The sequence below is a fragment of the Pocillopora verrucosa genome, chromosome 3 (genome assembly GCF_036669915.1).
Source record: "Pocillopora verrucosa isolate sample1 chromosome 3, ASM3666991v2, whole genome shotgun sequence".
Lineage (NCBI taxonomy): Eukaryota > Metazoa > Cnidaria > Anthozoa > Scleractinia > Pocilloporidae > Pocillopora > Pocillopora verrucosa.
In genome coordinates this window covers 10,012,354-10,036,404 of record NC_089314.1, presented here as the reverse complement: position 1 = coordinate 10,036,404, position 24,051 = coordinate 10,012,354, and the positions used below count along the sequence as shown (strand labels likewise).

The 24,051-nt window shown below is 39.1% G+C and overlaps 2 protein-coding genes across 3 annotated transcripts; one reads left to right on the top strand and one right to left on the bottom strand.

The window, feature by feature from the left end:
• Positions 1 to 337: 337 nt before the first annotated feature.
• LOC131776988 (kinesin-like protein KIF27) lies at positions 338 to 12,907 on the top strand. 2 transcript variants are annotated; one of them, XM_066163005.1, is made up of 25 exons: positions 338 to 462; positions 1,203 to 1,349; positions 1,930 to 1,986; positions 2,348 to 2,517; positions 3,139 to 3,288; positions 3,417 to 3,497; positions 3,884 to 3,987; positions 4,158 to 4,380; positions 4,511 to 4,727; positions 4,841 to 4,953; positions 5,241 to 5,380; positions 5,632 to 5,740; positions 5,911 to 6,089; positions 6,583 to 6,847; positions 7,291 to 7,586; positions 7,841 to 8,042; positions 8,433 to 8,505; positions 8,966 to 9,107; positions 9,325 to 9,577; positions 9,804 to 9,982; positions 10,337 to 10,553; positions 11,298 to 11,383; positions 11,693 to 11,811; positions 11,945 to 12,012; positions 12,786 to 12,907. In XM_066163005.1, exons 1-24 carry the CDS (start codon positions 381 to 383, stop codon positions 11,977 to 11,979), a joined length of 3,639 nt encoding a protein of 1,212 aa, XP_066019102.1. In that variant the 5' UTR covers positions 338 to 380; the 3' UTR covers positions 11,980 to 12,012; positions 12,786 to 12,907. The 2 variants fall into 2 exon arrangements, with proteins under 2 accessions (XP_066019102.1, XP_066019101.1); XM_066163004.1 differs by lacking the exon at positions 12,786 to 12,907 and having other exon boundaries at positions 11,945 to 12,740.
• Positions 12,908 to 13,628: 721 nt separating this feature from the next.
• On the bottom strand, positions 13,629 to 22,338 carry LOC131776987 (glutamate receptor ionotropic, NMDA 1). Its single transcript, XM_059093201.2, has 8 exons — positions 22,211 to 22,338; positions 21,421 to 22,047; positions 18,457 to 19,058; positions 17,219 to 17,877; positions 16,761 to 16,928; positions 16,062 to 16,264; positions 15,052 to 15,230; positions 13,629 to 14,560 (listed from the first exon to the last, which is right to left on the bottom strand). The coding sequence occupies exons 2-8, from the start codon at positions 21,853 to 21,855 to the stop codon at positions 13,849 to 13,851; spliced, it is 2,958 nt and encodes a 985-aa protein (XP_058949184.2). The 5' UTR covers positions 21,856 to 22,047; positions 22,211 to 22,338; the 3' UTR covers positions 13,629 to 13,848.
• Between the last annotated feature and the right edge of the window lie 1,713 nt (positions 22,339 to 24,051).

Sequence of the window (24,051 nt, the reverse complement as noted above, 5' to 3'; positions counted from 1 at the left end):
GATGATGATGATGATGGTGGTGATGATGATGATGATGGTGGTGGTGATGATGATGATGATGATGGTGGTGGTGATGATGATGATGATGGTTGTGATGATGATGATGATTATTATAATTATTAGGATTTAAGTTCGTTTAACCCCACCAGTTTGCCATCTATAGCCAGGTGTCATCTCTGGAGGTGTCAGGCAAAAAATTAATATTTTACTCACACTTACCCACAGCTGTAATCATTTTCATGATCATGATGATGTCATCTATTCACTCAAAACTGTTGATAACACTATAATCCCCAAAATAACTCATATCCAGGTTTTTTTCCACAGGAAACAAACACAAAACAGAGTTTGTTGTGACTGTATCCTATGTTGAGATTTACATGGAGGAGTTGAGAGATTTACTCGATATGGATACATCCAGCAAAGATATTCATGTCAGAGAGGACGAGAAGGGAAATACAGGTACTGCTATGATACAATCGGCAGAAGGCTTACTGCCGTAGTGTTGTTGAGTTTTGTTGTACCAAATTTCGTGCACGAAGCGAAAGAGTTAGCTGTTATATATCCCAAACTTAATCATCTGCTTTAACGAAGAAAGGAAACACCCGTCCGGTACCTTAAAAAGTCAGTAAGAACTTAAAGTAAAGCCGAAAAATTGCCTAAAGAGCGGGAAAACGTGAGAGACCAAATCGCGAGTGGTTTGGATAATTGCATCTGATTGGTTGAAAGAGTGACGTGAATTTTATGGACCAATCATAGACTGAGGTAGAGTCAAAACAAACCAATTTCGGATTATTTTCCTCACTCAAATGAAAATTGCTCTCTGTAAGTGATCTTGCTGCAAGTCACTGGAAAGGAGGCTGAGTATAAAAGCATTCTTATAAATTTCTGGCTGCTGTGCCAAAAAAAATCTCGTTTCTCCATCTCAAAAAATTTGAAGCTTTTTGTCTTCGATTATCGAAATAGAAAAATACCATTGGAACTCAAAGTAAAAACAGGCAATTTCCAAAAGCGCGGGAAAACGCGGGTGTCCAAATCACGGTTAGTGTTAGTTTCGCATCTTATTGGTTTAGGGAATGGCGCGAGATTTCTAGACCAATCGCAGAGCGAAATAAAGCAAAGCCAGAGCAATACCGAATTACTCTTGACTCGCAAATGAAAATGGCTCTATCAGGTACAGAATTTTTCCTCTCTTGTTTCAGTTATTGTAGGAGCCACTGAACAGCCAGTGAACACAGCAGATGAAGTTATGAGCTGCCTGGACTCAGGATCAGCTGGGCGGCAAGTGGGCACCACGAATATGAATGAACGCTCCAGCCGATCACATACGATTTTCACTCTATATGTTGGTAAAAGAAAAGTCTAAAAACGACATTGACTTTTACGTAGATGTCCAGTTCTAAGTATTAAGCAGCGAAGAGGGCGAAGTGGCAAGTTGAAAAATTGGCAATTTCAACTTAGCAATCTTATTCGTTCGGAACGAGGTTGCGTTAGCGATAGATTTTGATTGAAGGAGGAAAGCCCAAATCAGGTGTATAGCCCACTTTTCAATGGAAAGATGCATAAACAAAGACACAAGGATCTCCTCTCTAGCTTGGGTAGCTGGTCTTTTAATGAACGTTTTAGGTTGACAAGCGATGCACTTGCAAAACCGAGTAGCGGAGCCGCGAAAAGTTTTGGACGTTTGTTACTTAGGTTATTCCATATCCCTCCATTGCTTCATCATGTAATGAGCTCTTGCTTTTACACGCGAGTATTTTGACAAAAATACCTCAAATTACTACTTTTTTGAGCTTAATATGGATTTAAAGATTAGTTATTGACATTAAGAGTTAAATTTATGAGATTATGACGTTAATTTTTTCACATTCACAAATTACTTGTTATTCGTATCCTCATTCTTGCGTCCTTTGATTTCTTGAAAAAAAGAGCAAAAACCTCTGGCTGAAGATGAGCATGTGGACAGTGAGAAAAAGAGCGACATGGGTAAGAAATTTAGTATGTATGTATATATGTCTTGACAGGTGTTTCAATAAAAGCTAGTCACCAGACCTCTCACCACCGTCTGTTTAGCCTCGAGAAGCCTCATGGCCTCTTTTCGGACCCAGTCCCCTATTACAACATCGGCAACTGCTTATAGAGAAAGTTATTATAACCCATGTCTTGGTATTTTTTTGTTTCCTTGTTTGCGTGTGTGTTTTTTTTCGATCGTATTTCCGTTTTAAGCAATCTTTACTAGCTTGGTAAAATGATAAAACTGCGCTTTCTTTAGCCTATCTCCACTCTTTTGTTAATAGATAGCTGGGCACTGAAGACTAATCATTGACTTCTCTTAATTATTTGTCAGACTTCACGGATTACAAGTATGCCAAGTTCCACTTCGTTGATCTTGCTGGTTCAGAGAGAGCTCATCGAACAGGAAACGTCGGTGAAAGGTTCAAGGAGTCTGTGTACATTAACAGTGGTTTGTTAGCGCTGGGAAATGTGATTAGTGCTCTGGCGGACTCCAAAAAGAAGGTATGCGAAGAAACGTATTATGATACTAGAAAGGTGTATTCATGCAAGACATGGAGGCCTATTGACTCGGTACCAGTTCAAAATACGCATGGTTTTCTTGTTACTTAAAGCTTCTGTCTTTTTCGTTAAATCTATGTCATCTACATGACGAATACAGGTAATAAGTAATGTTTTGACCTTGTGGATGAGATAATGTCACAAATTCACGGGTTAACTGCAACTATTAAAGTAATTAATGATCATAATTTAGCCTTTCAACGTCAAGTCGTGCTTAGTGCATCGTCCAGTGAGTCTTCTTCATTGAGTCGCTCCTTTGCAAGCCGCGATGCTTGCTCTCAGTTACAATACCCTTAATTCTGGCTCCTTTAAAGTCCATCTGAGATTAACTTTTTAGATATTAGTGTTTTGTCTCAGAATCGCGGTGCCAATCCAGTACCATCCTATTCTTGCAAGGAAAACTCTTAAGTTCTATTCTTTGACCAGTTCAAAAGGCTCGTTGCTGTCAAACTGTTTTTCGTAGACAGTAAGTCTGTAAGAATTCAGAATTTGACCTGCATAACTTACATGACCGGAAGTGAACCTTCAACTTTACCTTGCTACATTTTCTGATTGCCATTTTAGGTCCTCCATGTTCCATACAGGGACAGTAAGGTAACAAGACTGCTAAAAGATTCCTTGGGAGGCAATTCCAGAACATTGATGATAACGTGTCTCAGTCCTTGTGCAACAGACTTTGCGGAAAATTTGAATTCTTTAAAGTATGCCACGAGGGTGAGTATGTTGGACCTTAGTTTAAAGCGAAAGAAAAGGAAACTAAGGCAAGACTAAGTCTAAACTAAGACTTATGGGTACGTCAGGTAAAGCGAAGATTGCCGCACACAATATTCCCTTCTTTTTAGGCTAGAAACATCCGCAACAAGCCAGTGGTTAATCGTGATCCACAGAATACAAGACTGGCAGAAATGCAAAGCGAGATACAGGTAAAGTGATCTTATATCAGTGTGTGTGTTGGTGAATTTGATTCACTTGAATTTTAAGAAAATACCCCAAAATATTCTATTGCGAACTCAAAGACCATGTTGGGTTATTTAACGTAACCTACATTAAATGAAGACACAAAAAGCGCTCGCTCTCAGACTTCACTTATTTGTAATGGCACCAAGGGAAGAAGCCTTTGTCAGCCAGATAGTGCCAGCTAAAAGTACAATTATATTTGACAAAAGTCAGTTTTCGTTTGTCGTTAGGTGTTACTGTGCCTCCTGCCCCCTGTCCGTCCCTCTATCCCAAAGTTTGAACCTTAAAATTACACCTGTGTGTTTCTCTCGCGTTAATCGTGGCACTTCACTCTTTTTGTCTTTTGATGTAGGCTCTCCGTGAAGAACTTCAACGGCGCCGTGGTTCATCTTTTGGGTCTGCCGGTACAGGAGAAGATGCCGAGCGAATCAAGTCGCTAGAAGATGAATTAGAAAGGTAAGGAACTACGAAAAATAATTTGCCAAATATTGCTGCATTTCAATTTTTTAAAATCCTATTTGTGCACTAAATTAGATTTGACATCACTTCCCCTCCTAGCATGATGTGAGGTATTTCGATATAATCGTGGAGCCAATGAAAAAGAGTTTTTTTTTTTCCTCTTTTAGATCTCGTGGAGCGTGTGACACATATAAACAGCTTCTTTCCGATGCTTTAAATCAATTAAAAGCTCTGCATAAGGCCGGCGTGATGTCAAATAATCAGTGTAGCCAGTTTGACCGGTTGCTTAAAGCTGTAGAGCAGATCAGGTCGAGACCAATCTGGACTCCAAACACCAGTCGTCAACAACAAGCCGACTTGATAGAGCAGCTTAAGAAAGAACTTAACAAGGTAATGGTGACGATTTTGAAGTTTTCAGGATAGACAAAGTTACGCAAATGAAGCAGTAAAATTAAGTTTATCGCCTCCCAATCGGCCTTGCCATTTCCCCGTCTAAACCACGAATCCCTTTCCTTCATAGTACAAGGAAGATTTGTCAAGTGATGAAGAAATATTCGCGGAGAAATCAAAGGAGATCGAATTTTTAAGGGAGCATGCGCATAAACTCGAGGAAGAGAAACTTAAACTCAACAACCAACTGCAAGAAGCGCAGAATCGCTTGAAAAAACATGAAGATCAACTATTCCAGCAACAACTCCAGCTTAATCAACTCCTTCTTAACCAAGGGGGTCATCAAGGTACGATTGAAGTAATTTTTTTTCTGCTTTTTTAGCAAAATTGTGCGACCAGATTAGATTATCCTTCTATAAAATTTAATTCTGTTTACTGGGCTTATATGTTGTTCTTTTAGAAGACAAAATGGTCTTCTCCAGTCCTCGAGGAACACGTATTCATACTGCGCCATTAGTTGAAGATGGGACGGCGTCTATGAATGATAGAGAAGTTCACAGCAGCCCGCCTGTGGTAAGCCTTAACGAGCTACACTGTGTGTTGAGATAAAAAAAAATCCCGAGGGAAGAGATCAGCAGTAGTGGGGCGCGGAGATTGTTTTTAATCCAATTTTTTTTTTCCGGAAAGAGGTCTCCAAGTATCACTCCTACTCCCCTTGCCTGTCATACTTTAAGTCTGCGTGCCGTATTGCCTTAAGAAAGAGAGCCATACACTCAAGAAAGTTAAAGGCCTTTACATTTCTTACTCTTCTTGCCTTAGGTTCTAAGAAGGAAATTTGATTGCTTCTGTTTCGTGTCTAGTTCATAGTTGACAGAGTCATACAAGATTTCAGAGCACGCAGTCAGTTGCTAGTCAGCCAACACGAGGAGGAAGACGAGGTTGTATGCACCTTGTCTGACAGCAGTGAAAGTGCAGACGAGGTGGATGAAGAACCTTCAAGGTACAAAAAATTCACCCAGAGGGAAGCGAAGGCTAAGTGTAGATTTGTGTGATTTATTTTTAGTAACGTACTAATTGACCGGGATCTTTTTGTGCTAACCAACCTCATCCTGTTTACATCAAAATTGAGAGAGACATGCTCGCCTCAGAACATGCACAAGAAAGTTCGTTCTGACTCTATTTACTTGCTTTTTCTAACATTGGTCGGCATATTTGTTTTTAAATCGTAGAATAATATTTATTTATTCTCAGGGAATTGGGCAGGACTTGGAATATGAAAAGAGAAAGCTCGAAAATACCACGGGTACCTGAGACTGTTCCTAAACAATCAAAGACTTTAAAGATCTTGGGTAACGGTAAGGTGAATGGTTTAAAAACGCTTTGTGCACTTATATTCTTTTTACAAAACATTGTCATGTAAACAAACAAAATACTTTTCCATAGATTTGCACCTCTACCTCCACACATTCTTGCTTTAGATGGTATATGCGTTTGCTGTAATAAACTTGTTCGTGAAATCGTTTGCGTTAGGTCTCTACAAAAGATTTGGCAGAATCGAAGGGTAGAGGGTCAAGACCTGACTCAGCGGAACATAATGAAGTTGAAGCATTGCGATCGAGTACTCAAGTTATCGGAAACGAAGTGAAACAATCAGAGTTAAGACTCCACTCCGCCCAGCAAAAACTGAGAGATTTAACTATTAATATAAGGTACCGTTGCTCAAAGTTGATCTTCCCCATTCCTCACATTCACGTTTTCTTCGTTTCCCTCCTTCCCCCTTCCTACTTTTCCATCAACCATCCCTTCCCCAGCTTCTCTCTCCTCCTTCTCCTTTTCTTCGTCTTCCTTGTCCTCTTCCCCATCACCCCTCCTCATCCCCCCACTTCGTTTATTTCAGCGTCTTCAACCGCCCCTCTCTTGCTGCTCTTTATCCTTCTTGTTTTCCTCTTTTTCCGTGTCATCCTCCTCCTTTACTTCATCATCCTCTCTCTCCCTCTCAATCTCCTCCCTTCCCCTCTTTCTTTTTTTTTCCCAATCTTTCTATTCCTTCCCTTTCTTTCCATCGTTGTCCTTCTCCTCGGTAGCCAGCGCACGTTTTATATCAAAACCTTTATATCCTTCTCCTTATTGAAAGAAATTAGCTGTATAGTTGCCTCTTGCCTCTTTTGTTTAATGTGTGATGTTTTGATTATAAATGTTTAGGCAAAAAGAGGAGTTGATCAAGGAACTAGCCAAGAGTGATAGGGAAGCCAAGGACACAAAGAAGCAGTACTCCGAGAAAATAAAGTCCATGAAACAGGAGTTGGAAAAAGCCAAAAAAGAGTTGGAAGAAAGTAAGAAAACTCTGGAAGAATACGAATCTAAAACTAATCACGAAGTCGCGGAGAAACAAAAAGTCGAAACCGAGTATAAGAAAAAGTTGCAGGCGGTGGAGGCCAAGCTTCAGGCTTTGAAACGAAAGCAAAAGGTAAGACTTATGTTTTGGACGTTTAAGCTGCTACAAGTATTCTATGTTATACTTGGCACTTCTTCGTTCTTTCCCACCGTAAAGACACAGAAGAGAGCTTATCTTGTTTTGCCTACTCGTAAGATGAAATGTCTGAGAATGGCTCTCGTCTCCTTCGGTAAACAGCTGGAACATTCGAGATAGCAGCACTGGAACCTGGACCGCCTTGAAGACCAAGGCAGCGCATTAGGCCGCTGCGTCCATAGCGTTCTCTCTCTTACCCATCTTTTTGTAGCTTGGTATCGGTTCTTTTCGATGTGATCATTCGTAAGGTTTTGAACAGAACTTTTTTGAACAGTTGGTCTCGCAAGTGCGTCAGTTGTATCATGCATGGGTCTGCATTTGGAAATTTCTTGTCAAAAAGATAACCTTTTTACTTTTCATTTTCTTTAAATATTCCATAGGACAATGAAAAAATAAGCGCCCTGCACGAAGAGAGGGAAAAGAAAGTTCAGGAACTCGAGGTGCACATTGACAGGATGAGAAATCAACAGGATCAGCTCCAGAAGAAGCTTAAAGAAGAGGCTGACAGGAAAATAAAAATGGAGAGAGAAATGCAGAAACAACAGCACAAGATCAAGGAACTTGAAGATAATATGAGCCAGCAGCAGAAGATACTTAAAAGGAAAACAGAAGAGGTGGCAGCCGCTAAGCGGCGACTTAGAAGTGTTGGTAAACAAGGATCTGAAGAAAAGGAGAGGTACGAATCTTCCTAGATACGGTATTGCAGAGAAAGGTTCATTGGGTTAGGAGTTCCCTTCTGAACGAGCACTGGCCAGCTTTTCTTTCACTAATTTCTATTAGGCAAAGCCCCAGACAGGCCACATTTTAATGTACTACTAAAGAACGAGCGAGATCTCAGAGCTCTTTAACCGTTGCGGTGGTTACTCTTGAATTTTACCCTAAACCGAAAAAATAATGATACCCCTAGGACGTCTACTGTTCTTTTTACAGCGATGAACAAGCAAAATTAGAGCAACGCCGTCAATGGTTGGATAATGAAGTCGAAAAAATTTTAAGGAGAAAGGAGGCCATGGAAGCTTTAGCAGAGGAGCTGAAGAAAAGAGAAGCCATCCTACTAAACAAAGAAGCCATGCTGGCCGAGAAAAGTGAACTGGAAATGAAGAAACTACGCTCTAGCCAGATACTTACCAAGGTAAGAAAAAAAACACATTTTAACTTTTATATTTTCTTTAAGGAGACACTTCCTTGTTCAAACTATTAAGTCACAGAGAAGAGAAATAGTTTAGTGAATTAAACCACTTCATTAACCCTTTACACCCTAACATCAGTATGCATATTCTCCATACTGTTTTCCATACATTTCCAAAGAGGCTGACAAGGAGAATTTGTTTAACAATCAAGAGCTGCTTTAGCTGGTGATCACCTCCTCTATTCTCATGACTTTCGTGTTTGATTCAGGGCTGATATTGTGAGGAGAAATTAGATGCTAGTCACTCTTAGGGGCTAAAGGGTTCAACTCGAATAAACGTGTGGACTCCGACACCTTCTTAATGATGAAATCATTTTCATTTGAATCCTCTAGGATATTCTTCGACTATCTACCCAACTTGGAGAAGTTGATAAACAGATCCAACAAAAAGGGAAAAATGTGGACGGTAGGATTCTTTGTTAAAATCCTGAATTACTGGTTTATACGAAATATCACCTTGAGCTACTTCACCAGAGAATCATCGAACTACTTTTATCTTAAAAGTCGATTGACGTCTCTGTCGTGACAGAAAAGACAGAAATGCCGGAAAGGTCAAGATCCTTTTTATTTAACTTGGACAATCTGTTTCATCACACAGAATACCACTTGGATTCTTTAAGTTTTCCATGCATGGCTTTATTCTAGTGTACAATTGTTGTTATTCGTTTGCTCGATTTCCTCACTATTATCACTGATTGCGGAAATAAAGCAAGAACTTGTACCGTTCAACATATGCCAAGGTTAGGATTTTAACAGCTAAGCGGACTGGGATCAGACACTTAAATTTACTAAGAGTGTGACAACCTTTTAATAATTTGAATTATCACAGAACGCCTATAATCATTTTACCATAATTTGTTTTCTAGAAACTGACGCTTCAAGTCAAAGTAAGAGCAATGAAAGTGCAAAAACTTTGGAGAGAACAAAAGATGAACTTCTAAAACAACGTGAACTTTTAGAGCAGAAACTACAGGAAGGCTCCTTGTTAGATCCTAAGGAAGAAAGGAGGTAAAATGTACATATTTTAACCCCCTAACTCTCAGAATCGTTATCGATGCACCGTAAAGCTGACAGGTGACGAGAGTTAATAATGACTGACAATAGGTTCATGTAATGAAGATCAATCGATCGTTTTAACAGCAACCAAAGTAATTTTTTATCATACCGAGGTTTTTTGGTTAAAGCAAGACCAAACACTATTGAGATATGCTTCTGTTCTGTCCAGGCTTATTGAACTAGACGAAGGTATCGACGCGCTAGAAGCTGCGATCGAGTTTAAAAACGATGGAATTGCTACCCAACAAAAAGAATTGGACAGTGGTAAACTTCTTACAGACAAAGACCGAGAAGGACTGATGAACAAGCTGAGTAACCTCTCACAAAGGGAAGCCACCGCCCTGTTGTCAAAATACTTTGAGAAAGTTGTCGAGTTGCGGGGAAGTGAGAAGAAACTGGAACTACATTGCAGCGATTTGGAGGTAAGTATAAATGAATCAGCGATGGGGTAACGTATGAAAGGCAGTCTGATGATAATTCGTCTTCCTCTTCGGAGAAAAATGAATACATAATCAGCAAAAGGATAGAACAGCGAAAACTGGCTCTCCCTCCGTGAGAATGTTTTGCTTCCATCTGAGATTAAATTTTGTAGATTACTTTGCAACATGAGTATGTTACTTACCATTTTTTTACATTGAATTTCGTCAGGTTCGTATAACCGAGCAAGAACGGATCATAGGTGAACTGGGTCGAGGATTGCAGCAGGCTGGAATAAAAGGAGACCGAAGACTTGTGGAACATCAAAAGAAATACGAACAGAGGATACAGTTCTTAATGAACAAACTTCGTGATGCTGAGTTAAATGAGACACCAGATGAGAGAATAAGGTACCTTATTGAAAAACGTAACAACAATCCGGGTCATATTTAATTTAGTTTGAAATGCAGAATTCAAGTCACCCTTTTTCGCTGGTATACCGTGTAGTTGTTTTTGTTGTAGTTTAATATTTGTGTTTGGTTTTGTCGCATTTCTTTGAAAGGAATAATGTTAGCATAGTATTGAAGTGTAATTCAGCCAAGAGTGATGTCTACCATAGCTCACGTAGAAAAATACTGTATGTAGATAAAAGGTTATGTCCTGTCTTAAGGGTGAAATGAAGATCTGCAGTCGTACGGACACAAAGAAAATGATACAATTGTAACAGCATGTAAACTAAACCAAATATTTCTCTTTTATCGCAGTGAACTTGAAAATAGAGCCCAACAGTTGGAGAAAGATCTGTATTACTACAAGAAAACAAGCCGCGACCTGAAAAAGAAACTGCGAGAGAAGATGGTGTCTGGAATGGGTACCAGTGTTGAATCGGATGTTTTTATGGCCAGTAGTGAACTGGAAGCTCAGCATAAAAGTACAGATGTCTACACCAAGCAATTAGCGACAGACGTTTCCCGTATGAAGGTAAATATTCCCCTGGTGATTTTGTAAGAATGACTGTTGGCTTCCTTTATGGCCTGCATTTTGGGTTGGGTGTCTTGTTTTCCTCTTTGGCTATGTAATTCCTTGGTTACTCTCTAACATTTTTTTAATTTTTTGCCGTTGGTTAGTTAGCTTATTGTCCACTGACTGACTGACAAATAAAATGACTGTTTTACTCACTGACTGACAGACTGACTTTGTGCCTGATTGACTGTTTGACTTACTGAGTAAATGACTGACTGATTGACTGACAGACTGGATTGTTGACTGATCGACTTGCTCGCTGACTGTCTCAATAACTGAATAATAAGGGTAAGTCTTTAAATAAACTATGGTGCTGCGTTGGTGGGGCGTATTACAATATAATTTGGTTTCATCAATTGAGTTTATAATGTGAATTGTCCACCGTAAAGAGTTTCTAAAGCTGAGGTTCCAGCTTCAACCTTTCGTCAGAGCAAATCCGCGCTCTAAAAGGGTCTAACATTCGAACATCGGCTTTAGGTTCTCTGAACGGTGGCCAATTCACATCTTCAACTCATCTGATAAAACCAAATTATCTTGTCTCAATAAGTAACTGATTGACTGTTTGAATTAATGACTGACTTATTGAATGATTGGTTGACTAAATGACTGACTGACTCACGGACCAACGTACGGACAAACTGAACTTCAAATTCATTGATTGATTGATTGATATCTTCCATTTTGTTATCTATTACCTTAAAGCATTCTCTCGCCGAAAAGGGAATGGGAGTTCCTTCTCAAGCTTCTACTCCTGTTAGGGTTTCTCGTAAAGAGCTTCGACAGCTGAGGTACTTTTAACTAAAGTAACGAGCCAAGTTTGATGGCCTAGTGTCTCTGCTTAGTACTTTGGTTGTCACATAACGCTAAAGAATAATGATAATAATAATAATAATGATTTAATAAAGACTCTCTACACGATGTGAAGAGGGCCAAGAAAGGACGATGAGGCGAACCGTTTTTTCGCTGTAAAATTAAACAATAGAGAACAACGGTAGTAATGAGTTTTTCATGTATTTACTTGTCGATAGAGAGGCTGATTTGTGTGCCTAGATTGGAATAGTTGTCCAAGTGATTCTCTGATTTTACTCTCACCTCAGTTCACAGGAAGTGTCAATGCGTAGATCTCAGTCTTCTGTGGCCAGCACGGTCCCCGAATTGCCAGGTCTCTTTGACAAACACAGCCTTGTGGAAGAATCTGCCGACGACTTAGTACAAGGTGTGTGAACGACAGTTCAATATCTCCCCCGTGGTTTTCATTTCTCGTCATATGTCATATTTTTAAAGGATATAATATGTGATGATAATTTACTGAAAGACCAATTTAAATAATATGCCATTTTTTCCCTCAGATTCAATTGAACAAAACAAGAATCCCTGGGCTTAAATCTACATTTTTACCAACGTGAGAAAGGAAGATGTAAGGAATTGAGACCATGGATGAATTTGATGTGTTAATATAGATTAGTTTTCCATGGTCTATGTGACATTGCAACCCACTATTAATTTCCGCGTGATTCTATTGGCTACTTTACATCGCGTGGTGCAAAATCACTGGACCGGGAAGAAGCCAGCTCTAGTGTTTTACTTTTTAATCTTTATTACTTTACCCGGAAGAAAACCAATTGGTTTAGTAGAGTAATCGTGGTAGTGATATTAAAAAGCAGATCTCAAATTCTGCTCCAGAAAGTACAAAATGTCAAGAAAATTTATTGTCATCGCGCGGTATGACACGTAATGGGAGGATTATAAATCAAATAAGCCACCTTCTGGCTTGCTGGTATGTCGGCTGTGATGTCCTTTGCTGAGAGACTGTCCTCAAAATTTCACATTTTCCCTCGAAGCTTCGCTTACCCGCCAGAAAATTCGTTTTTCGGACAATTACCCAGTCGTGGAAGTTAGCCATCGACACACCAGCTACCGGAAGGAGTTTATTTACTTAATTTTTGTTTCAGTAAACTCTTCCCCATGTATTTTGTTGTTTACAACAGTGGGTCGACTCTGTAAAGAATGTGTTGTGGAGCTAAAATGCCACTTTATTGTTACATACATTCGTCGTGAAAACAGACTAAGGGTGAAAGCTTGAAGTGTGTCAGTATTTATTTATTTGTTGATTACTAATGCGTTCTTGTGGGTAAGTCGTTTTAGTAACAATCGTTCCATCAGCTTTTGTGCGTTTGTTTATTTTTACAGCACAAGCTACTTTTTAGAAGCATGTTAAATAAAGAGCCTGACGGCCGTAACGGACAAACGGGACAGCATAGCTGTATTTTACTTCCTCTCCTTTTATTTCTTTGAACTGTAGAACAATTCTGTAAAAAAGACATGGGTATAATACAAAGTTGTATAAAATCATACGTTGTAATTATAAAGTTGAATGTCTACTTTTCATCTTAATCATGTTTACTTCTGAACAGTTCATATAATGAAACAGTTTTCTACCCTTGTTCAAAGCGAAGATACTATGGTACGTATTTTTAATGGAACCATTTTATTTATTGGTGTGGTAGGCGTCATGGTCTTGAAACATGTGTTGACTGGGCCAAAAATGTCAGTAAAAATGATGTTCCACATGGCGGGGGGACGTTCTTACTGAGTGTGTTGCAAGTTTTATGACAGAGTTATGTACGGTTGTAGAATCACCTATACTCCAAGTAGACCGAGAGAGTTCTCCTGGGAAAGATACAGAAAGATCTCTCATTTGCGACAATTTTATGTAATTTTGTTTTTGCTCCACAACTGAAAGTTCAATTCTTGCCGTTTATGTCAACGTAAACTTGTTTCTGATGATCATTTTCTTCTCTCTTTTCCCTTCGCATGTATTTGCTATGAGACCCGCACATAATTAGTTGAGGTACAAATATTGCACCCAATTGAAACGAAAGGTATTAGTGAAACGTATGTGCTACGTTTGGACAACATTTTACTCACTTATCCATTTGAACTCTTAACTTCACTGGGTTGGGCGTAGTCCTTATATTATCAGGATAAGAATAGCCTTAATGCTCTTTCTGCACGTCACTCATTTCCCAGGCTATATTTTGACTTGTCATAAGACTTAAATTAAAATTTTGTTTTAGTATAATCTATCAATACGGCCATAGCAGATATTGAAGTTTTAATTTTTTTCGCCTTCGTTGGTGTGCTACTAACTTCGGTACCCCTACGAGTGCTGAGTGACAAGGGATGCCTATTTGCCCAATGATTTCGCCAGTTTTGTGGTGGTATAATCTAAAGCCACATCATCTATTGATACTCAAAGCGTCGAATTCTCTGTTCTATCAGAGGTATTGTTATTTGATTCGGAATTCCCACCAGCCGAAAGGGATAGATCTTCCACTGCCAATAGCTGACTTCTACGAAGATACACCGACTGTTCATCAAAGGGTAACATCTCATTTGCATACTCAAAGCTCAGGTTACAAAAGCTCGCTCTTCGAATCGAAACATCGTGATGAGGTTCAGTGAATTGCACCTCGTTTGGGCGCATGCTCTTATGTCTCCTGTACAACTGCAACCACTTTATGTGAATGTCGTTTTCTTCTCCCTTGCGCACACTAAAGATCATGCGCGTCAAAGACTTTCCCATGGGACCCAGGTGACGTCCGAATTTAACCAGCACAAATATGATGAGCATCTCGGATATCAAAGAAATTATACTGAACCCAATTACACCGAGAAGAAGCAGAAATAACCCAATAAATTTCTCGGGACCAAGTTCTTTCACTGGTTTCGTGGTACATTCCTTCTTGTTGAACCAGTAATCTAAAATAGCTTGAATACTGCCATTCTCTTGGTTCTTTAACACTGACAAAGTTGCTTCCTCTATCCATGGTGAACCTTTTGGGAAAACAAAACCATAGCCAAAGTTGTAGAAGTTTTCCCCAGCGAGGCTGTATCTGCAGTTCGCATCATTGTTTCCAGCTTGCTTCAAAGACAAGTAGTCACCCACAAGTCCATCCAGCTCGCTGAGATAGAAAATATTGCGATCAGCAATTAGTAGAACTAAGTAAATTCTTTACTGACGATCAGCTTATTTCAAATCATAATTAGTGATGAACTACCTGCTTCTCTGCCTGTCAAACTGTCTTACTGGCTTACTGTCTGACCGACCGATCAACTGATTGGCTGACCCCTGACTGACTTACTGACTGATTGCAGAAATAATTGAATGAATTAATGATCAAGTTCTAACTGATTAGCAAACAAACTCATGGACCGCACGACAAGCTGCATTACTGATTGACTAAATGGCTGCGGATCAATTTACGGACTGACTCACTGTCTTGTTTAATTGAGTAACTGCTCATTGGCTGTGTGGCGGACTCATTGATTGTGCGTGTGTTATTTGTCAAACTACCACGATGTGAAGTTGTCTGGTTTTGAATATCCAGCCCTCGGATCTAAAAGTTCAAGAAACATGACTGCATACGAAGATTATAATTTACTTAAAACATACTCGTTTGTAAGCTGCTGTATCCCTGCCTGAAAACCATCCACCAGATGTATTTTTAAGTTAACGTGGTAAATCTTCCTGAAAAAGTCTTTGACGTGATTTTTGAAGTATGCTTCCTCGTTACTCCCGCGTGTGACTCCGAGTTTAAAACCATCCGGTGGGTAAAGAGACTTCTCGGTGAGCTATTGAAATGAGACGAGAATAACATTAGACGACAGAGGTGGACTGAAACGTCTTTGGAACTAGTGCTTTGGATTGAAATCCTTCCTTAGCCTTTTTTTTGTAGAAAATAAAAACGATGTAGAAAAAATTACGTCCGTAGCTCTTTTTTCAGAGCATCTGTAGCTCAACTGATTGGGACTCGAATTTTACATACGTCATCAAATTCCTTTTTTTCGGTTCTTTTTGGTGACAAATGCTTCGCGTCTTTCTTAAGGCTAAGATTAGTTTTTGCAATAACTCAATCGATGTTAACTGAAGGCAAATTCCATAGGATGTTTACAGACCTAAATCCCTCGCGCCCTCTCACAACAAGATCGTGGTTTAAACTCGCTCGCTTTTGGGAAAACTAATTCATCAGTTCAGTCTGTCATAAACTTGGGTAATAGCGATGGTTATTTTTAACGCAAGCTGAAATTACAGTATTCGTAATGTCAGAGTAGCTGCATTTTGCTGCACATAAAAATTGAAAAGTAGTCGAATGCTTTTCGATAGGGCGTAAGTTAGTAGAACCAATGTGATCAGGACAGTCAAGGAGCCAACGAGAGTACAATTGGAATAACGGCAACCGGCTTTAAACGGGAATCATGTCGTTTGGTGTCTAACGTCGGGAATGAATAGTAACTAAAATGCAATCTGAGTTTGATTAAGTTTTAAATACCTTTTTTCTTCTGATCGGTGGAGATAGTGAGGCAAGCTTCCTGAACCAATTAGAGGTCGTGTTCTAGCAAACACATTACAATTCTTGATGCTTTTCATACTCAATTGAACAAGGTTCGATAAACGGCACTTACCTTGGCATCTTTTACACCACTGATGGGCAGTTTGTATGGATCATCAAGTAAGAAGGCCATGAGGTTTGCACAGTAGGTATTCACCATGATCAAGGCCAGTAACGCATAAACCGCGGAAACGGTACGAGCGCTGTTGCTGCGTGGAGTCTTTTCCGCACCAATGTCCTTACTAAATGCCACGCCCCAAACATAACTCATGGCGTCTGGAAAGAAAGTCTTAGCACAGTTAATGATATCAACCCGATAGCGTTAGCATGATCGTCCGGGTGAAGGCTCATCTAAAAGAATTCGTTTACGGTGACGGTGACGGTGACTTGGGTTTCGACAAACCAATCTAAGTGGAAGTCATCATTAGGGGAAAGGTACTTTATTCTGACTTAGACACCTGACCTTGAGATGACTCCTGCTTCGGTTGTCTGAAAGTCGGTCATCACTAACAAAAACCGTCCTCTTCAGGAGTGCACTCATCCAGAGGAGAGAAAAGTCCCTTATGCTGTGTATAAAGCTTCTAGGACCTGAGTCATCATAAGTCGGGTTGGACCCGAGTCATCATTCTTTTAAGTTGAAAAATCATTTTAGAGTGTACGAATCGTCAACAAAGATGTCCCAGGCTAGGGTTACCGGGCGATAAATGCCTTATCTTTTTCTTCCCATTCCCATCCCTTGCTAAAAACCATATGGATTTGCTTTGCTTCTTACCTAAAAGTGTAAAAGCATCTTCGTCACTGTCCTTGAGGAGGACATAATATCCTTTTGGACTCTTCCTGTCAAGCCACCAAACTACAAACAGGATCACGTTACATGTCACCAGGATAGCGATCCAAAGCTCATATCGGAACGGTTCCAGCCAAGAGTACCAGATGCTTACTGATAGAGAAAAGAGTAGAAGTATTTAAATTACATTTTTTTAAAGATTTCCACAATTAAGTTTCTTTGCAAAAAAAAAAAAAAAAAAAAAGATGACAAAAAATAAAAAATAAAAAAGTACACTATCTGAAAGTATTCTCACTTACTCCTAACAATGTCATACTGGATACTGTGTTACATCAGGACCAATTGAGTCCCGACTTATATCGGCACTGATCTGATTTTAAATCGAGCCTGGACACTTTCTTGCAAGTAAGCAAACCCGGTTACATTGCAAAATAACCTTATACCTTGTTCCTTGTAGGAGCGATCTTTCCTGACCAAAATGTTCATTGCTGATGCAATGCTAGGGTATGCAAATTCCACTACCCTTGATCTTTCAAAGTTTCCGGCCACATCGAGAGCTAGATCCGCTTTGCCAGAGATAATTTCATTTATAATTCCATTCCAGGTGCTGTTCACGGGTTCGAACTTCCCGTATCGCCCATCTGGATTGAAGTAAATTTCCGTATCAAACCCGAGGTCTCTTCTTAGAAACTTCAAAAAGTCTATAGACGCTCCATAGCAGCAAAGAAGTTGCTTAGCCGTCTGCGTAGAATTTTGGACACTTAAGTACTTATAGCAAGGTAAAGTTCTTCCAACGCATGATTTGCGGCTCATCGTCAACGCTGGATCTTTTGAGACCACGAGAGGGGGCCACTCGACGACAGGCACCCGCAGGACGGGGTGCTTAGGATGTAGTAGTGGAAAGAGGGTGTTATCATTGTGGTTTGCAATGGGCTCTAATGCGAGTCCAGTTGTTGTACCAAGTCCAACATGTTGCCAATGTTTCCTGCTATCGAGATCCTCCCTTAAATTCCAGATGTCAAAGGCTGAATGGTGTCGTTCTGATAAATCGTGAGCTCTGAAAAGCTTGCTGCTACCTCTTATGTAAGTATCCTTTAAACGGCTAAAGAAGGAACAAAAAGTACAGGATGAAAGAGGGCTAATTAAAGAGAAGAACGACCGATCTATCCCCCTGACGAATGATTAACCAGGATAGATGAATAAATAAACTTTCGAACAAAAGATCAAATCAACGACTGGGTAAACTTCTGATACACTAGAGTTTGGGTTATTGTTGTACATTGTCGAGGTAAAGTGTTCAGTTTAAGATGGAAAAAAATTGAACTGCCTGGCATTGAAGTGATTCATCTAGCTTTCTGTACGTACCATACATAAATCTTTCAAACGAAAGTGACCTCTAATAATTTGACAAGACAAGTACTGCCACATCTCTGTGAGAACCGCTCACAGAGACGTGGTCCTACTCAGCTGCACTTTGGAGACAGTATTCTTTTGCAAACTCATCAATGAAGCTATCCGTCCCTTATCCCACTCATCTACTTCCCTTAGTTCAGTGCTTCCTTCCTGAGAAGCGACCCTATCTCTCTCTCAGCGCTAAACTGTATCCGCACAATGAATGAGTGAAATGAAACAACCAAAAAAAGAGAAACTTTACAAGTTCTAAGATGGATCATTGACTTACATCATAGCCGTTCTCCGCAGAAATTTGTATTTCTCTGAAGTGTTCAGGACCTGTTTTCGCTCATTGTTTATTGTCCTCACTGAAATTTTAAAAGCACTTTCGAACATGACAAAAGAATCGTACAATGCTTTTACGTACAACTCATAGTCATGTCCAACCTCAGGTAATTTGCAGCTGATCTGAATCAGTCCAGTTGGAATCGAACTTATGTTCTGTACACCGTACGTGGTAGGCCTAGTAACGAGCCATACGCTACTATTCTCAATGGCTTGCAACTTTTGAATCGTCCAAAACATATTGTCGTTGCTCTTTTCACGAACGTGCCCGATAATTACATCCGATTTGGCTGACATAACGCGCAGAAGTCCCGTTGTTATTTCTTGAAGACTTTCGTCTCCTTGAATCCATAATGAGGTTAATACACGCCATTTCTTTCCCTGAGCTAAGCGCTTGAGAGCGTCAGCAAATACATGCCCCTCATACGTGGCTGATGTCACCAAACTGAGGGTCCTCCAGCCCATTTTCTCCATAATTTTCACCATTACTTGTGCATATTCCATTATTGATGGCGCTGCAACTCTTGTGAATCCGCCAGAACTTTCCTTTTGAAAATAACAGACCAACAATCAAAGCAAAGAAACAAACGAACAAACAAACAAACGAAAGACGATTTCCATAGATGCACTTTTACATTTTTTCAAGTTTCAATCCTTGCATACCTTTTACATCCCCAGCCATTCTAATTCCCGTTGACTTTCTTTCCATAAAGTTGGTTATTTTCTTTCTTACCATACCTATATTTTCGGTGTTGTTCTCGTTTAAGGTGATTTTTACGTGGAAGACAGAGATTCAATACGTGAAAAAGCAGCTGCTAACATACACCGTGTTTTCAATTACTGAATACCTTTTAGATCATTTACTTATATTTCTTAGCGTAATATTATTATTTCAGAGTCATGTTCAAAGAAAGTTTACGAAAGCCGTTGCTCTTCAGCAGCTCTCTAAATGTAGGAATAGGATAGCATAAAGGGGGTACCTTGGGATAATACAGAACGTTTCCTCCATATTGTACAAAGGGGGAAGCGATTCCATTCTAGAGTGGAAAACGCTTTTGGTCATGTCAAAGTGATGGGGTTTAGTTTTGCTTCTGATGCGTTGAAAGTGTTGCCTTTAAATTATTACCGCAAAGGGGGACCGGAAACATTTCTCAGGCTTGTTCGCAGTGAAATCGAGGCAAACTATTTCGAACATCAAAGTTTTTCTTCAAGCTTAACAGCCACAGTCGGATAACTATTTGCTCTAAAGAACAGATATACATATAAGCATATCAGCCGGAGTGATTTACAATTAAATTGCTCTAGTGCCACAAATAAAATCTATGAAAATTGTTAATAAAATGTCTTGATTACCGATATGAATCAGTAAAATGAAGGCCTGGGGTATGTTTTCTGAAGAACCACAATGGAACACACTGCTGTCTCTACATGAATATGGCCGTTCATTAAATAACTACAAGGGAGCTACTTAGATAGCACACAACCATTTGAAACAAGCGTCTATATATGAGGAAAGTCAACGATGAGCTTCCAATATAGAAAAAAAACAACAATTATTGTTGAATAACTGTAAATTCTAAACTGCTCGTCACCAGACAGGAATGGAATGGTTTATTCATATTTTATCATTTTTGTAAAGGATTTCCTTAACTTATGCCAACCGCCTGTCGTTCGTTTACTAGCTTAATATGTCTGATCTCTGTTTGAATTGTGCTTATCTTTTATCGCCAGCTATTTCTTCATGAAAGCTTTCATTCGTGATACAATAATGACAGCTTTGTTACCTTTATGGTGCAAAACTGACTTTAGAATAGATGAATTTTTCCCAAAATTCATAATCTTAAAAAATGTTAATGAAAAGCCAAGCAATATTTTGAAACATGTAATATCTAAATTTTAGATTACTTTCCCACTGAATTATTAGGTTTCAAATGTTTAAATATATGAAAGAATATTTTCTTTAGCCTTTTGAAAATGAATATGAAAATTTAATTCAACGTATTTTTAGTCTAATTAACCCTAGATAGATGGCGAAATTACTTCGAGCCGCAGATGTTTTTTGTCGGAAATTTCCTCTTTTTTTTTTTTGTCATTCAAAAGTGACTATCCTTCGGATTTTCGCATTGAATGGTAGATTAACTAAGTTATATAACTGATAGTTTCCGTAAAACGAAAAAATGAAAGGAAAAGGAGAATTCTTTTTAGGCCTTTTCTCGAGATTTTATGAGGTAGCTTTTCAAGACGATTGCAGGGGGCACTAAGATCTTGTCGGCTTTAAAATGGGCAGGCGCTAACACACGTTGACGATATCACATTAGACATAAACATTAGTATAAATATTCATTCCTTGCCAGTATTCCTAGTGGTTCAATTCATTTATTAAGCCAAGTTGATATCTGATAACACAATATTTTTGAATTTTTTTCAATCGCATCTACCCGAACAATTTTTTTCAAGCATGTTTATTTTTTTTATTAACGATGAAATTTAAATAAAACGATTGTATTTATTTTGTAAATATCATCCAAAAGTGTGAAAGCAGCAGTATCCAAATATTGATTAAGTTCCTAGCGTTCGTTACGCGCTCTTTTGCTGATGAGCGAAAAAGAGCTTCCGCGAGGGACGAGATTCTGAGATGAATTTCTAAATTCCTTTTGACCCAAATGTGATGTTAACTTGGCTGGTTATATGGATGAAAGGTAGATAAATTAAAAAAGAAACAAACTGCTAACAGATTTTTTCCAAATTATAAAGCTTTTATATCCTATGTAATGGAAAAAATTCCAAAAATTGAAATTCGCTGACATCAGTGGAGAGATTGAAAAATCGCTTGAGATTACCACTTAACGGGCGTCAAAGGTGAGTTTAGTTGAAACAAAGAAGCTAGACAGATGAATTTTTAATTTACCTGTGTGATGGGAAATGCCCTTCTGCTCTGTAGTAGCCCAATTGATGGAAACACGGAACTCTCCAAAAGCGAGGAATAAAGTAGTCCATCTTTTGTTACATTGACGAAGATTACGCCTTGGGAGTCAGAAGTGATGTTTGAAATCTTGGGAAACAAACCACTCAAACCATATTCGAGGGGAAAGACATCGGTTAAATTAGGCCTTGAAAAATGCATCTCCAACAAGAACTCATTAGGAGTCACATTACCAGTTACAACTTTTCTTGATCGGAACATTTGTTCGGCCGACTTGAAGACATATTCCTGGAAGATGTCATCCATGTCAAAGAACACCGCAATGTTGACATCCAGCTTTTCTACAGCAGTACCGAAACGAGTGAGAAAATTCAGGGTGTTAAATAACATTAGTTGCCTCAGAAAAATCCTTCCAGCCATATTCTTGATTGAAAGGAAGACCGGTGTTATTTGGTACTAACTACGACAAACATTCGAGTCCATATTGTGCCATTGGCTTAAGCCAATTTTCAGCGGATGATGCCTATTTCCAATGCATATGTTATTTTCGTTCTTTTCACGTGAGTCGTCTTACCCCAGGTGTTTAGCAAGATCCGGCAACTCACATGCGGCCTGCGAAGCATAACAAAAAATATCACAAGAAACTTTTCCAGCATCTAATAACATCAGCATTAGGATAGTGTGTGATTGGATGACATCACACATTATTTTACATTACTAAACACACATTCGGAAAGTCAAATGACAGGTTGTAATTATGTAAAAAACAGAGGACCTGTTATAGCCATAACACCTCATCTTTATTTTCCTAAACTGCTAAGTTGAGAGACGAAATCCCTGGTTTGGAAGAACTGCAGCGGATTTTAGACAATTAAGCTTTCAGGAAAGTTTTGCCTTCTGTCATCAAACCGCATAAGTAAATCGCTGTCATTTCCGCTGAAGTGCGATATAATGTCAGCAAAATTTATTAATGTGCTGATTTGATTGGTTGATATATATGAAAAGCAATAATGCACGGAATTATCGCAAGAACAACAGCTGTACCTGTTTGAAGCGGAGTAAAACCAAATTTCAAATTTTAACGACTAGGATACAAAATCAACTTACGCCTGTGAATCTGTGATTAAACAAAAATTTCTACGAATTGCGAGAGCTTAAATCTACATTATTAATCTCCATGCTGTTCTGTAAGCAATAAAAATTCAAGATCTCCAATGAAGACAATTTTCAATATAGCCAAGTTTTTTCCGGTTGCTTTTAAAAATTCATGACATTTTAAATTTCTCATTTGTCAGACATGCGTTCTTGGCAGGTGACCATTCAAAGACAGAATTTCTTTGCAAACTCAGAAATAGCTGCCTTTCAAACAACTTTTTTTAGCATATTTGATCAGCGCTTAAACCTGATATCCTGTCTCTTTTCGACTCAGCAATTGAAGTTTTTTCAGCAGCATGTCATTAACACCTCTGTTTGCAATAAACTAACTTTAAATTCATTTCTTCCTTCGGAATCATACTGCGATCGATAACTTTGTCATTTACGGCCGAAAAAAAAGAAACTGTGAAAAAAAAAATGATGAACATCCGCTGGGTTTCACCTCAAAACTGCTCGGTAGCCGCTGCGTTTTAAACTTTAATTAGGTCATACAGGTTAGTCTTTCAAAGGATTTTTAACTGCAAATTTTCCAATTGCGCATGGGCCTTTTCGAGTGAGGCAACTTATTTTGTTGTGCGAGTCTTAAAATAGGATCAGTTGGGATTGCGCTGAATCAAACTATGATTCAGTATTTTAGGTACATCTGAACCATGACTGGTTCAAATTTTCACTTGCGAACTAAGATTATTCCAGACTCATTCCTTGGAAAATGACATGCAGCTTTAGTTCATGGTTATATTTTAAGAGGGCTTCTTTCGCTTTCTTTGACAAACATCTTAACCAAACTTACAATGTCAGGAATTGAGAAATTAAGGAAACTGAGATAGATGACTTTTAAGTAAAAGGGAGTGAGACAGTATACAGACGTTCCGTGAATATATGGTCTTGTCTGGCAGACTTTTCACCTTTTTCAAGGAAGATCGCCAAACTACGGCTGATCTTCTTCTGAAGAGTTCTGACCGAATTGAAACGCAAATTAACGGCTGAATTGTATCCAATTCCTTTGACACGGGAACTGAAATCCGGTAGAGGGCTCCATTGCCTCTAAATTGTATGCAAGAAGCATACATTTATATCACCCACTCTCGCTGATCATCGCAGTTATGATTGTGTGCATTTTATCTCCAATTTCATTAGCCAGAAGCCCACCGCCTGCAAATAAAAACGCAGCAGTCTAGCGTCGGGCACGCGCAAGGGGAACAGTTTTGGCCGGCCGCACGCCATTTTCCCGCCCAAGAGAAAACTTAAGAAAATAAAGAGGCTAATAGAAATCAGCAACTGAAGAGGAAATTAAAATTGGGAAAATGTAATGTACCAATCTGTTTTGATCTTTATAATAGCGGAAGACGGTTTTAAATCAACGTGATTTACTGGTTTATGTGGTTGTTTATATCTCCCGTAGGACACCGATCTTTGTTTTGACAACCTTCACAACGCTTTGACCTGCGCAGACCTTCGACC

Coding starts and splice junctions, on each gene's coding strand:
- LOC131776988 (XM_066163005.1), top strand. CDS start 381: ATGGAGGAGTTGAGAGATTTACTCGATATGGATACATCCAGCAAAGAT. Junction 3,988..4,157: donor CTAGAAGATGAATTAGAAAG/GTAAGGAACTAC, acceptor TTCCTCTTTTAG/ATCTCGTGGAGCGTGTGACA. Junction 5,381..5,631: donor GTGGATGAAGAACCTTCAAG/GTACAAAAAATT, acceptor ATTTATTCTCAG/GGAATTGGGCAGGACTTGGA.
- LOC131776987 (XM_059093201.2), bottom strand. CDS start 21,855: ATGGCTGGAAGGATTTTTCTGAGGCAACTAATGTTATTTAACACCCTG. Junction 19,059..21,420: donor GGGCATTTCCCATCACACAG/GTAAATTAAAAA, acceptor TATTTTCAAAAG/GAAAGTTCTGGCGGATTCAC. Junction 17,878..18,456: donor CTGCGGAGAACGGCTATGAT/GTAAGTCAATGA, acceptor TTCCTTCTTTAG/CCGTTTAAAGGATACTTACA.